The sequence below is a fragment of the Gadus morhua genome, chromosome 12 (assembly GCF_902167405.1).
Source record: "Gadus morhua chromosome 12, gadMor3.0, whole genome shotgun sequence".
Classification (NCBI taxonomy): domain Eukaryota; kingdom Metazoa; phylum Chordata; class Actinopteri; order Gadiformes; family Gadidae; genus Gadus; species Gadus morhua.
In genome coordinates, this window is record NC_044059.1 from 18459725 (window position 1) to 18473544 (window position 13820).

The following is a 13820-nucleotide window of genomic DNA, read 5'->3' on the forward strand; positions in this document are numbered from 1 at the left end:
CTGCCAAGCGCTGGCACCTCTTCTTGTATTTTTCTTTTTTTCTCTTTTCCCTCTCCAACAAGGCCTTTAGTTCTTCAATATTGTTCTGGAGCCTCCTTCTGCCTTGCCTTGCATTCCTCCTTCCAACAACATTTTGCCTAAAACACAAAGCATATTGGCACATTTAAAATACAAGATACTAGAATAGAAGGCCATTATTCACATTAGTGAGTTGTGCTACTTATTATTGTAAAATCCTCTGTGACTCAGGCTACACACTGTTATTATATTTAATATTAGTTGTGTTTCTAGCTTACCAGCAACAAACACACACACACACACAGATATACACACACAGTAAGGGCAGATCATTCAAATCATTCTACCTAATCAACAAAGCTTTCAACTATCAACTTTTTTCTGACCTTGAGGGCCCTGGTTGTGGGGAATTTTCTGGCTCTGGAGGAGTGTCTGGACTTGTAGGAGGAGTGTTCATTGACTGAAAGGTCGTCCTGGCTCTGTCATTTTTCCTCAGCTTTCTCTTTCTTTCTCGCCATTTCTTTCTTACTGCTCTCTTCTCTCTTTCGCTTAGGTCTGACACTTTCTTTTTTCTCCCTTCATCAATGTCCTTTCTCCACCTCTCCTTCTCTTTATTGAGGTATTGCTGCCGTCTTTCATGGTCTACATCCCGACGAGCCCTGTAGCGCCGTAGCTTTCCTGCGGCAGACAACGGCGCCATTCCCTGATAATTACATGCAAACCATTTTTAAAAAATCGTATGGAATCTTATGGAAGTATGGAACAAAAAAGGCATAATAATGTATAAAAAATCCAATACAAACTGGGAACACTTATTCATCTAGCCCTCTTACATCCACCCTGTTACTATCTGTCCCCCCTGTTACTGTGTGTCTCTCTCAATCCAGTGGAACGCAAACTGAGAACAAATAGTTTTTCAAAACCCGAAAATAAAGTACAAGAAAACATTTCAATAAACAAATTCGAAACCTGGTATTGGGAGTAGGTTACATACCTGTACAATTTCAACGATAACCAAGATTCAGGACTCTTATCTTCATGGCTGGAACAAGCCTAACACAAGAAAAAGGACAACTGAAACATTTGGGCAATACTACACGAAGATAGAGTGGCTAGCGCAAACCACGAGGTTAGCTACGTTAACAATGTAAAGCTCACAAAACATAAATGTTCTCGACAAAACATGAAAAACTTTAAGTGCACTCATCCTAAAATACATATGCAAGTTACCATATGCACTAAAACTAAAGTTAGAACAGGTACATATATAAAGTTTGCATTGCACTGCTGTCGACACGTACCTCTCTCAATCCAGTGGAACGCAAACTTGGAAAGGAACGCAAAAATCCAGCATATAGCCACCACTATCCAATAGAGGGCGCAGTTACACAACAAATAAATCTCCCAATACCTAAAAACTATCATGAACAATACAAGATTTTGGTGAAATAAAACTCACCTTACCACAACATATAAACTGAAAGGATACAAAAATATTTGTCATTCTTTAATCTGTTACACAAGCTCCAAGTCTACAATTGAACAATGTATTTTTTCAGTTTTGAGTGCTTTGTTCCAACTTGTGCTCCGTCATGCATGCTCCAAGTGTCACACTGCTTAAGAAACAGATTCCTTCCAACTAACTATTTACGAAAAATGCAATCAATAACTTATGTGCAAATAAATGGTTACATTTCAGCCAGCAACGAAGTTGGAGTGGCCTACACACATAAATAATTAATACACTGTGGTGGTTAACATAATTCACCCACGGAACTATAGGTGGGGGGCGTGTTTAGCACGGACCCTTTTAGCGGACGGAACGGCCGTCCAGTTCAGTCCGGTTTGCCTTTACGAATGTACGTTTTATTGTGTTGTGTTCATTAAAACGTTGTGCTACACTGGTGACCCCGACGTAGGTCTCGCTGAAGCTTCAGGGGCCAAGACGAACATGGCGAATAATGCTTTTATTAATTTGCAGGAGTCCTTGGAGTTTTCACCGACGGCGTGGTTCGCGCAGACGGAGGCGCAGTTTGCCATCCGTGACGTCACGGACGACACCACACACTACTACCACGTCGTGTCGGCGCTGGGGAGATCCACTGCGACACGGGCGGCGATTTTCATAGCGAATCCCCCGGACCATGGCAAGTACAGGGACCTCAAAGCCTTCCTCTTGAAGACTTTTGGGCTGTCGCAGTCGGAGCGGGCCCAACGCTTGTTGGCTATTCGGGGCCTCGGGGACAGCAAACCCTCTGAGCATATGGAGATGATGCTCAACCTGCTGGGTGCGGAAGAACCTAACTTCCTCTTCATGGAGCTGTTCCTCCAACACATGCCACCGCAGGTCCGGACGGCGCTCGCGGGCACGAGGATTACTGAGCCACGCGCGTTGGCGGAGGAAGCCGACCGTTTTTTCCTGGCTGCTCAGAGTTTCGCACACGAAGTTCTAGCCCCACACACCCATCCGCACGTATGGTACAAAGACCGCAGACCTGTGCTTTGGAGACCAGCGATTCAGGTGGGATTTTGTCACGGCCGACATCTCCTTTCCCCTCCAAGGCGCGGATTTCCTTTGTGCGCACAGTCTGCTTGTAGGCGTGAAAAACAACCGCCTGGTGGACGCACGGACGTTCTCCTTGTTTGAATGTGCCCGCGGTCGAGCGGCTTACGGCGGGCTCTCCAGCTCCCTCTCCGAGGGGGACGAATATCAACGCCTGCTCAGGGAGTTCCCTGGTATAACCCGACCTACCTTTTCCGCGGTCACGGCGAAACATGGTGTAGAGCATCATATAGACACCAAGGGCCCACCCGTCTACGCTAGGGCCCGACGACTTAACCCCGACAGGCTGAAAGTCGCTAGGTCGGAGTTCGCCAACAAGGAGCGCCTGGGCATCATCCGCCGCTCGGACAGCCCCTGGGCCTCACCACTCCACATCGTTCCCAAGCCAGACGGCGGGTGGCGACCTTGTGGGGATTACCGCCGCCTGAACGACGCTACCACGCCCGACCGCTACCCAATCCCGCACATCCAGGACTTCTCAGCACACCTGGTGGGCAAGCGGGTCTTCTCGAAGGTGGACCTGGTACGCGGTTACCACCAGGTGCCGGTGCATCCCTCGGACATCGCCAATACAGCGGTGGTGACGCCGTTCTGGTTATTCAAGTTCCTGCGCATGCCGTTCGGGCTCAAGAACGCGGCTCAGACCTTCCAGCGGTTAATGGACTCGGCGCTCAGGGAGATGCCCTTCGTTTTCGTTTATTTGGACGACATCCTGGTCGCCAGCTCCTCCGAAAAGGAGCACCAGGGTCACCTACGCAACCTCTTCATGAGGCTCGACCAGCACGGGCTAATCATCAACCCGGCGAAGTGCCTGTTCGGGTTGTCCTCCATCCACTTCCTGGGGCATCTCATCAACAAAGAGGGGGCCGCCCCTCTTCCGTCGAAGGTGGAGGCAATTTCTGCTTTCCCCCGCCCACACACGGCTCGGGCGCTCCGGGAATTCCTGGGGATGGTGACGTTTTACCACCGGTTCATCCGCCAGGCGGCTCACGTCATGCGCCCGCTGTACGGGGCTCTCAAGGACAAGTCCCCTAGCCAGCTAGCCTGGACCGCGGAGAGGGAGAAGGCGTTCGAGGCCACGAAGGCCGCCTTGGGCAAAGCCGCCATGTTGGCCCATCCGTCGCACGATGCCCCCATCGCCATCACCACTGACGCGTCTGACTACGCCGTCGGCGCAGTGCACGAGCAATGGGTCGATGGTGCCTGGCAGCCGCTCGCCTTTTTCAGTCGCCAGTTGACCCCCAGGGAGCGCAAATACAGCGCGTTCGACAGGGAACTCGTGGCTTTCGTGGATCACAAGCCTCTGACATTCTGCATGTCCAAGGTTGCGGAGCCGTGGTCTGCCCGCCAGCAGCGTCAGCTTGCGTACATCTCTGAGTACACCACGGACATCCGACACATTGCTGGCAAGTCTAACGTGGTCGCAGACTGCCTCTCGAGAACGGTCATCGGGGCCGTCCAACTGGGCCTGGATTACGTCTGCATGCGCGTGGACCAGGCCTCCGACCATGGGGTCCAGGCCCTGCTGGAAACCGCTAAGGTTTTCGCGCCTGTTCCCACGTCGCAACACGGCACTCCCACTTTCCGCATGCCCCCCGATCTGCGCACGGTGGACTATGTTTTCATTCGCCACGACGCCCACCGTGGTCCCCTACGCCCTCCTTACGATGGCCCGTTCAGGGTTTTGAGCCACGGAGACAAGTGCCTGGTGGTGGACGTTGGGGGTAGGCCTTAGACCGTTTCCTGGGATAGGGTTAAGCCGGCTAACGTGGACAATTCCAGACGTGGACATTTCCAGGTGGAGGTGGCGCAACCCCCACGCCGGGGACGTCCGCCCCGCGCTGGCCGTTGAGACTCCAGCGACCTCGTTGACCCCCGGGACCTCCGGGGTGGTGGACGGCGCCGACGTGCCTGCTGCTTACTCTTCCTCGGCCCCTGTCATCCGCTCGAGACGGGGTCGGGTCGTCGCTCCTTCCCGTCATGAGGACTTTGACTATGGGAGAAATCTGGGGGGGGCTTGTGTGGTGGTTAACATAATTCACCCACGGAACTATGGGTGGGGGGCGTGTTTAGCACGGGCCCTTTTAGCGGACGGAACGACCGTCCAGTTCATTCCGGTTTGACTTTGCGAATGTACGTTTTATTGTGTTGTGTTCATTAAAACTTTGTGCTTGATACTCCGCCTCCGACTCCCGTCTCTCGGCACTACAACACCAACATTGTTAACTGTCAGGTAGCCAAACAAGCAAATTAAAAATTAAATACCAACGCTGAAATGTTAGACTATTAACAATAATATAAAATGATACCGTAATGCACCTGTTCTTTGTCTTTTGATCTTTTGAATAAATGGATCAATATATGGTGAATCACAATGATCGCAAGCAGAGGACCGTGAGAGTTATTGAGCAGCAGCTGAACCAGTCTAAAAATCGGACACGTTAACGGAGCACTGAACTAGGCCCTCTCGGATGCTAGGTCCAAACAACATTTGTTTCACTACGACTCCTTTCAGCTGCACACCTCTCCTTCTCCAGAAAAAAATAATTAGAGAGAACGGCTAAGAAAACGCTTGAGGTGGCGTTTTGAAAAGAAAAAACTTACATTTTTTAGGACATGGCATAAAGATAATTATGAGCCTTTGATTGATACCCAGACATTTTTTGCGGGGACACAATCCTATTCCCCACTTGTATTGGAGTGAACGGAGATATCTACTTCTGGGTCCCTTGAATCGAGGGACCCGTCCACAGACTGCTTAAACAGCTGCAATACCAGTCTTGGCCGCTGAGCACTGGTCGATTGCGGAAGTATGCACTGTTCCTGGGGGCTTGGTACTGATAAACGGTTGTCCGCTCGTCTCATTCATATGGTAACAAGGAACTAAAGTTCTCGCGTATGTTTACTGGGACCCACGCCGGCGAGGGACATCTACATTCCGATTGGCTGGTGCCGGTCATTTACAGCCGAAACCTACTAGCTCATTTGCATAGAGTTCAGCTTTTTTCAACTCTCATTTAAAGCTTTACAGCTTTAAAGCTATGCTCAAGCGTTTTATCGCTCCTATCGCTTATGTCTAATAGAAAGTGAATGGGCGTTTATCACTCAAAACGCTTTGCAGCTTTTGGTGTGAACGCACAGTAATATACACATTTCTTTGTATATGTAATGTTCGGTTCCCTCGGTAAAGGGACAATTGCACCCCCTATCGCCTATTGACAATTACTTCAGGGGGGACGTTCCTCCCTCAGCCCTGCCTCCCTCCATTGACTCCCATTCATTTCCCCTAAAGTGTTGGCGGCCGGTGTATAACATGGGGTTCAATCATGGACCTATGGAGAGAGAGGAAAGTCCTCCTCTGAGTGGGTTTGACTAGCTAAGGGATCTGGATCCCGCCTACGTCTGTTCATGGCGCATGGCTGCGCTATGAACCAATAAGCAGGAGCCCTGGCTGTGGAGTAGCCTGGAGGGAGGGGTTATCCATCAAGTCTAGGCTACGAGAACCAACAAACCCGCTCAGTCGTATGCCTCGTTTCCACCGAGCGGTGCGTCACTGTTCGTTGCGGTACAGTGCGGCCAGGGGCGTAGGGGGGACAGGCACTTGATTGTCAACGGGGGGGGGGGCTATTTTAAGTGCAATATTTATTCATAATGTCGAAATATAACACTCTGAATAAGAAAAATAAGTCTAGTTAACAGTATTTACAAAGAAGTGGAATCCGGTACACAAGGCTTGCTTTTCTTGTTTCTTTATCGGATGTTAGTTTCTTCATAACTTTGTTTTTGTAGAACTGTAACCTCATCCTCATCGTCATCCGCTTATCCGGGGTCGGGTCGCGGGGGGAGCAGCTCAAGCAAGGGGCCCCAGACTTCCCTTTCCCGGGCCACATTGACCAGCTCTGACGGGGGGATCCCGAGGCGTTCCCAGGCCAGTGTTGAGATATAATCTCTCCACCTAGTCCTGGGTCTTCCCCGAGGTCTCCTCCCCACTGGACGTGCCTGAAACACCTCCCAAGGAAGGCGCCCAGTGGGCATCCTTACCAGATGCCCGAACCACCTCAGCTGACTCCTTTCTAAGTAAAGGAGCAGCGGCTCTAATCCGAGTTCCTCACGGATGGCTGAGCTTCTCACCCTATCCCTAAGGGAGACGCCAGCCACCCTTCTGAGAAAACTCATCTCGGCCGCTTGTACCCGCGATCTCGTCCTTTCGGTCATCACCCAGCCCTCATGACCATAGGTGAGGATAGGAACGAAGATCGACCGGTAGATCGAGAGCTTTGCCTTGCGGCTCAGCTCTCTTTTCGTTACAACGGTGCGGTAAAGCGAACGCAATACCGCCCCCGCTGCTCCGATTCTCCGGCCAATCTCACGCTCCATAGTACCCTCACTCGCGAACAAGACCCCGAGGTACTTGAACTCCTTCACCTGGGCTAAGGACTCATTTCCTACCCGGAGTAAGCAATCCACCGGTTTCCTGCTAAGAGTCATGGCCTCAGATTTAGCGGTGCTGATCCTCATCCCAGCCGCTTCACACTCGGCCGCCAGCCGATCCAGTGAGTGCTGAAGGTCACAGGCCGATGATCCAATGAGGACCACATCATCTGCAAAAAGCAGTGACGAGATCCTCAGACCACCGAACTGCAACCCCTCCCCACCACGACTACGCCTCGATATCCTGTCCATGTATATCACAAACAGGATTGGTGACAAGGCGCAGCCCTGGCGGAGACCAGCACCCACTGAGAACGAAACTGACTGGCTGCCGAGAACACGAACACAGCTCTCGCTTTGGGAGTACAAAGATTGGATGGCCCTGAGGATAGACCCCCTTACCCCATACTCCCGCAGCACCTCCCACAGTTTCTCCCGGGGGACCCGGTCATACGCCTTCTCCAGATCCACAAAACACATGTAGACCGGATGGGCATACTCCCAGGCCCCCTCCAGGATCCTTGCGAGAGTGAAGAGCTGGTCCGTAGTTCCACGTCCGGGGCGAAAACCGCATTGTTCCTCTTCAATCTGAGGTTCGACGATCGGCCGAACCCTCCTTTCCAGCACCTTGGAGTAGACTTTACCAGGGAGGCTGAGAAGTGTGATACCCCGGTAATTGGCACACACTCTCTGGTCCCCCTTTTTGAACAGGGGAACCACCACCCCGGTTTGCCACTCCTTTGGCACTGTACCCGACTCCCACGCAATGTTGAATAGGCGTGTCAACCATGACAGCCCCTCAACACCCAGAGCCTTTAGCATTTCTGGCTGGATCTCATCAATCCCTGGGGCTTTGCCACTGCGGAGATGTTTGACTACCTCAGTGACCTCCACCAGGGAAATTGACGACGAAACACCATCAACCTCGAGCTCTGCCTCCAACATAGAGGGCGTGTTATTCGGATTCAGGAGTTCCTCAAAGTGTTCCTTCCAACGTCCGACGACCTCCTCAGTTGAGGTCAACAGAGTCCCATCCTTACTGTACACAGCTTGGATGGTTCCCCGTTTCCCCCTCCTGAGGTGCCGGATAGTCTTCCAGAAACACTTTGGTGCCGACCGAAAGTCCTTCTCCATGGCCTCTCCGAACTTCTCCCACACCCGCTGCTTAGCCTCCGACACGGCAGCCGCTGCAGCCCTTCGAGCCTGTCGGTACCCTGCAACCGAGTCAGGAGTCCTCCAGGATATCATATCCCGGAAGGCCTCCTTCTTCAGTCGGACGGCTTCCCTGACCACCGGTGTCCACCACGGTGTCCGAGGGTTACCGCCCCTTGAGGAGCCTAAGACCCTGAGGCCACAGCTAGCCACCGCAGCTTCAGCAATGGAGGCTTTGAACACCGCCCACTCCGGCTCAATGCCCCCAACCTCCACAGGAATGCCAGAAAAGCTCCGCCGGAGGTGTGAGTTGAAGATACCTAGGACGGGGGCCTCCTCCAGACGTTCCCAGTTCACCCGCACTACTCGTTTGGGCTTACCAGGTCTATCCGGAAATTTCCCCCATTCCCTGATCCAACTCACAACCAGATGGTGGTCGGTTGACAGTTCCGCCCCTCTCTTTACCCGAGTGTCCAAAACATGCGGCCTCAGATCAGATGACACGATCACGAAATCGATCATCGATCTTCGGCCTAGGGTACTCTGGTACCAGGTACACTTATGAGCACCCTTATGTTCGAACATGGTGTTTGTTATGGATAATCCATGACTAGCACAGAAGTCCAATAACAAACGACCGCTCGGGTTTAGATCAGGGAGGCCGTTCCTCCCCACCACGCCTCTCCAGGTGTCTCCATCGTTACCCACGTGGGCGTTGAAGTCTCCCAGCAGAACTACGGAGTCCCCTACTGGAGCCCCATACAGGACTCCATTCAGGGTCTCCAAGAAGGCCGAGTACTCTGAGCTGCTGTTTGGTGCATATGCACAAACAACAGTCAGAGTTTTCCCCCCTACAACCCTTAGGCGCAGGGAGGCGACCCTCTCGTCTACCGGGGTAAACTCCAACACCGCGGCGCTCAGCCGGGGATTTATGAGTATCCCCACACCCGCCCGGCGCCTCACGCCCTCGGCAACTCCGGAGAAGAATAGAGTCCAACCCTTATCCAGGAGTACGGTACCAGAGCTGAGACTGTGCGTGGAGGTAAGCCCCACCAGATCTAACTGATAGCGCTCCACCTCCCTCACAAGCTCCGGTTCCTTTCCCCACAGCGAGGTGACGTTCCACGTCCCCAGAGCCAGCTTCTGCCGCCCGGGTCTGGTCCGTCGAGACCCCTGACCTTCGCTGCCACCCATGTGGCTGCGCACCCGACCCCAACGGGTCTTCCCACAGGTGGTGGGCCCATGGGATGAAGAGAGGGGGGGTGCCACGTAGTTTGTTCGGGCTGTGCCCGACCGGGCTCCGTGGCAAACCCGGCCACCAGGCGCTCGCCATCGAGCCCTCCGTCTGGGCCTGGCTCCAGACGGGGGCCCCGGGCTTCCTCCGGGCCGGGTCACATCTCCTCTTTTTTCGTTCTTCATTGGAGTTTTTTGAACCATTCTTAGTCTGGCCCCTCACCTGAGACCACTCTGCCATGAGAGACCCTACCAGGAGCACAAGGCTCCCGACAACACAGCTCTCAGGTTCACAGGGACACGCAAACCTCTCCACCACGATAAGGTGACGGTTCCAGGAGAGGTTCCAGAGAACTGTAACAAATACAGAAATAAAAACATATATACATTTAGAGGTCTTGCATCATTACTAACACACGGGAATCTGAGAGCTAGTATTGCTAACAGATACAGATTACATTTTACACTTTAACTTGATCAGAATCATAACATAAAATCTGAACACAAACTCGTATGAAGTGATCTGATTTTAACTTACAGACAAATCATTTCTATAGTTCAAACGTATTTGATAGTTTGCGAGAGTGATAGTACGGCAGGGTCTTTCCTTGTCGAGTGAATCAGGAAGAGAACCGGAAGTAGGTTTGCGGTTGTTTATAGCGTCGTCAATATCACAATTTGACCACAGGGTGGCAGTATTTAACAAACTAAGGAAAGAATACATTTCTTACGGAAGGCAGAACACTCCCTGCTTGGTATAATTATATTATGCCACTATAAATCATTAAACAACAGTAAACACGTTTGTGGCAACTAAAGTCCTCTAAAATTACTCAGAAAGGAGCACTACAATTTCTGAAATAGGCCTCAAAAGCACTTTAGAAGTTCCTTCTTTTACTATTCTAACTTCCACCTTACGGATCCTCTTGTCACCGCTCGACAGAGTGTTAACGATTACTCCCACAGGCCATTCGTTTCTGTGGGCTGGTTGTCCTTGAGCAAGACGACGTCGCCGGCTTTGACATTTGGCCTTTCGTCAGTCCATTTTCTGCGGCCTTGCAGTGTTGATAGGTAGTCCCTTCTCCACCTTTTCCAAAAGGTGTTCGCAAGGCACTGGACATGTTTCCATTGCTTCCCGTGTAGATCAGCCATTTGGAAGTTCCTAGAAGGGGCTGAGATGGCACTCATCTTCTGGGTAAGCAGCATCGCTGGGGTGAGGACTGCAGGCATATCGGGATCAGAGGACACTGGGACCAGGGGCCTGGTATTCATGAATGCCCTCACCTCAGACATGAGAGTGCTCAGGATCTCGCGTGTGAGGCGGATGTGTCCTGGCTGAAGCAGCATGGCTCGGCATGGCTGTAGCTTGGCGAGGCTGTAGCTTGGCGTGGCGTGACTGTAGCTTGGCAAGGCTGTAGCTTGGCATGGCGTGACTGTAGCTTGGCGAGGCTGTAGCTTGTCGAGGATGTAGCTTGGCGTGGCTGTAGCTTGGCGAGGCTGTAGCTTGGCGAGGCTGTAGCTTGGCGAGGCTGTAGCTTGGCGAGGCTGTAGCTTGGCGTGGCTGTAGCTTGGCGTGGCTGTAGCTTGGCATGGCTGTAGCTTGGCGAGGCTGTAGCTTGGCGTGGCTGTAGCTTGGCGAGGCTGTAGCTTGGCGAGGCTGTAGCTTGGCGTGGCTGTAGCTTGGCGAGGGTGTAGCTTGGCGTGGCTGTAGCTTGGCGTGGCTGTAGCCTGGCGTGGCTGTAGCTCGGCGTGGCTGTAGCTCGGCGTGGCTGTAGCCTGGCGTGGCTGTAGCTCGGCGTGGCTGTAGCTCGGCGTGGCTGTAGCTTGGCGTGGCGTGGCTGTAGCCTGTCGTGACTGTAGCCTGTCGTGGCTGTAGCTTGGCGTGGCTGGCTTGGTCGTTGACCAGCATTTTCTGCATGAACTCCATGTAGTGACTATTCGTTTCTGGCTTTTTCTCCAGAGTCTTTCTGAGACAGCAGAGACGTTTGACAGCCTGTTCCCGGTTGCTTGGAAGAGGTCGTCGTGATGACCGGAACGGCAAGGGTGTTACCCAGCTGTGGTCGATGTCCTGGAAGACCTCTCTGTCCATGATGGTCGGGAATGCTTTGTCGTCCATTGACAACGCTGTCAGTTGTCGTCTCTGGAGCTTTCAAACACTGCGTGGCCGAGGCTGTCTGTGCTTGTTGCCCAGCCTGTGTCTTCATCACGGGGGGATGAGAGACGGTTGTGTCGCTGCGGTGCGCTGTTGTGGTACTCCTTCACGTGGATGTTGTTTGGACAGGGAGAGAGAAAGGATGTTCGTCCATTTTGCAGCACGTTGGCTTTGTACACGTTAACTTGGTTGTGGGCTGCCCCCAGGCAGACGGCACCCACGATGACCCAGCCCAGGTCCAGCCTTTGAGCGTATGGAGCGTTGTGTGGCCCGTTGATTTGTTCACGCACCTTATGCACCCTGAGGATGTCTCTTCCCAGGAGCAAGAGGATAGGTGCGTCGGGGTCCACAGCTGGAATCTTGTTCGCCACTGGCTGGAGGTGGGAGTGTTGCTCTGCGACGTCAGGAGACGGGATTTCAGATCTATCGTCCGGCACCATGTCACACTCGATTAGTGTGGGGAGGGAGAGTTGTAGATTTCCGTCCATAGATTCAAGCATAAAGTTGTCGACTCGTCTGCCGGAGGTCTCTGTTGTCCCTGCGCAGGTCCTCAGTGTGTATGGGGTTGGACTGGCTTTGATGCCAAAGAGGTTGAAGAACTCTGTCTTTGCGAGCGACTTGTTACTCTGTTCATCCAGCACTGCGTACATCTTAACGGCTTGATCTCTTCTCCCTGCTGGATAAGCTTTGATCAGGCAGATTTTAGCACATGAGCGTGGGCTGTCTGCATTACCGCAAATCTCTGTGCACTTGGATGTGACTGTGGGAGCGTCTTCATCTGGCTCCCCGCTTTCCTCCTTCTCCGTGTGAGCTCTCTCGCTGGATGTAGGAGGGCCTGGGTGCAGAGCCGTGATGTGTCTCTCGCTATTGCATTCGTCACATTTGATTGATACTTTGCAGTCTTTTGCCATATGTTGAGTTGACCCACAGCACTTAAAGCAGATGCGGTTATCTTTCAGGTAAGCTTTACGTTCTTCTATAGGCTTGTATCTAAAGACCTTACACTTTCTGAGTGGGTGAGGCTTTCTGTGTATTGGACACTCACGGTCTGGTTCATCTGTTCTCTTCTCCACAGAGCTGGTGTCGCTGTCGTTAAATTTGGGTGTGACTCCTGTCTTATGTACACTTACTTGGGCTTTGTAGCCGGGTTTCATGGCTGCTTTCGGTGGCACATTGTTGTTGGAGGTGTTGAAGGCAAAGCTTGGGTCGTTCCTCACCTTGGCCTGTCGTCGGACGAATTGAGAGAAGAGGCTGAATGGAGGGAAGGCTACTCCGTGATCTTCTTTGAACTTGGATCCCATGGTTATCCACCTCTCTTGTAGGCTGTAGGGGTAACTTTTCTACGATCGGGTTCACTCCACGAGCTGTATCCAAAAAGGCGAGGCCCTGTAGGTATCCTTCTTCTTTGGCGCACTCCAATTCTAGCAAGATGTTCACCGAGTTCTCTGAGTTTAGCATTGTCTTTATTGGTTAGCTTGGGGAACACTTCAATCTTTTCCAGTAGTGCATGTTCTACGGCTTCTGATGTTCCATAGCATTCCTCCACACGCTGCCACACCATGCGGAGCCCTGCAGCAGGATTTAAAACGTGTACTGAACGGAGTCGCCGTGCTTGTTCTTCCCTGGATGTCAGATTTAAGTCCTGTGTGACGCTCAGGAATGATGCTTTCCATGACCAGTAATGTTCAGGACGGTCATCAAACTGTAGGAGGCCGGAGCTCACCAGTTCTCGGCGCATGAGGTACCTGGCAAGGTCTTGTGCTGGCTGCGGCTCGGGGGAGGGTCCTAGGTTCGGACTGGAAAGTGGTGGAGGTGGCTGTTCTTTCTTTATGTTGCTGACTCTTGGCTTTGGTTTTTGTGTGAACAACTGCCTCAGCGTATCGTTGGGGTAGTCTGTGGAAGTCCAGCGGCGCAGGTGTTGATGGCGGTGGTCTGTAGGCGTCCAGCTGCGCATGCAATGGTGGTGATTGTTCTCCACCGAACATTGCTGAGTGCTGTTGGACGTAGTCGCCTGCACGTTCATAGGCAGTGGAAGGCTTACCCAGGACGTATGGCTCATAGCGCTTCTCCCCGCTTTCAATCTCCTCCTCCTCGTATGCTGCAGCTGCTGCAGCAGCCATCTTCTGGCTCCTGAGAACGTGAAGACTGGCTTCGAGTTCAGCTTTTTGTCTCATCACACTTGCTTCTCTTTCGGCGAAAGTCACCTGGGCTTGTGCTGCTTTTGACTTGGCACGTGCTCTAGCAGCCGCTGACGATATTGCTGATCCGTTG

The 13820-nt window shown here is 52.4% G+C and overlaps 1 protein-coding gene across 1 annotated transcript; it reads right to left on the reverse strand.

The window, feature by feature from the left end:
- Window positions 1-6264: 6264 nt before the first annotated feature.
- LOC115555034 (uncharacterized) lies at window positions 6265-11513 on the reverse strand. Its single transcript, XM_030371713.1, has 3 exons — window positions 11448-11513; window positions 9936-11287; window positions 6265-6372 (listed from the first exon to the last, which is right to left on the reverse strand). Exons 1-2 carry the CDS (start codon window positions 11511-11513, stop codon window positions 10352-10354), a joined length of 1002 nt encoding a protein of 333 aa, XP_030227573.1. The 3' UTR covers window positions 6265-6372; window positions 9936-10351.
- Window positions 11514-13820: the final 2307 nt, after the last annotated feature.

Excerpts from the sequence above, each read along its gene's own strand:
- LOC115555034 (XM_030371713.1), bottom strand. The coding sequence starts at position 11,513 with ATGGACGACAAAGCATTCCCGACCATCATGGACAGAGAGGTCTTCCAG. Across the intron at positions 11,288-11,447 it reads AGGACATCGACCACAGCTGG|CCAGCCACGCCAAGCTACAG; the intron begins GTAACACCCTTG and ends TCAACGACCAAG.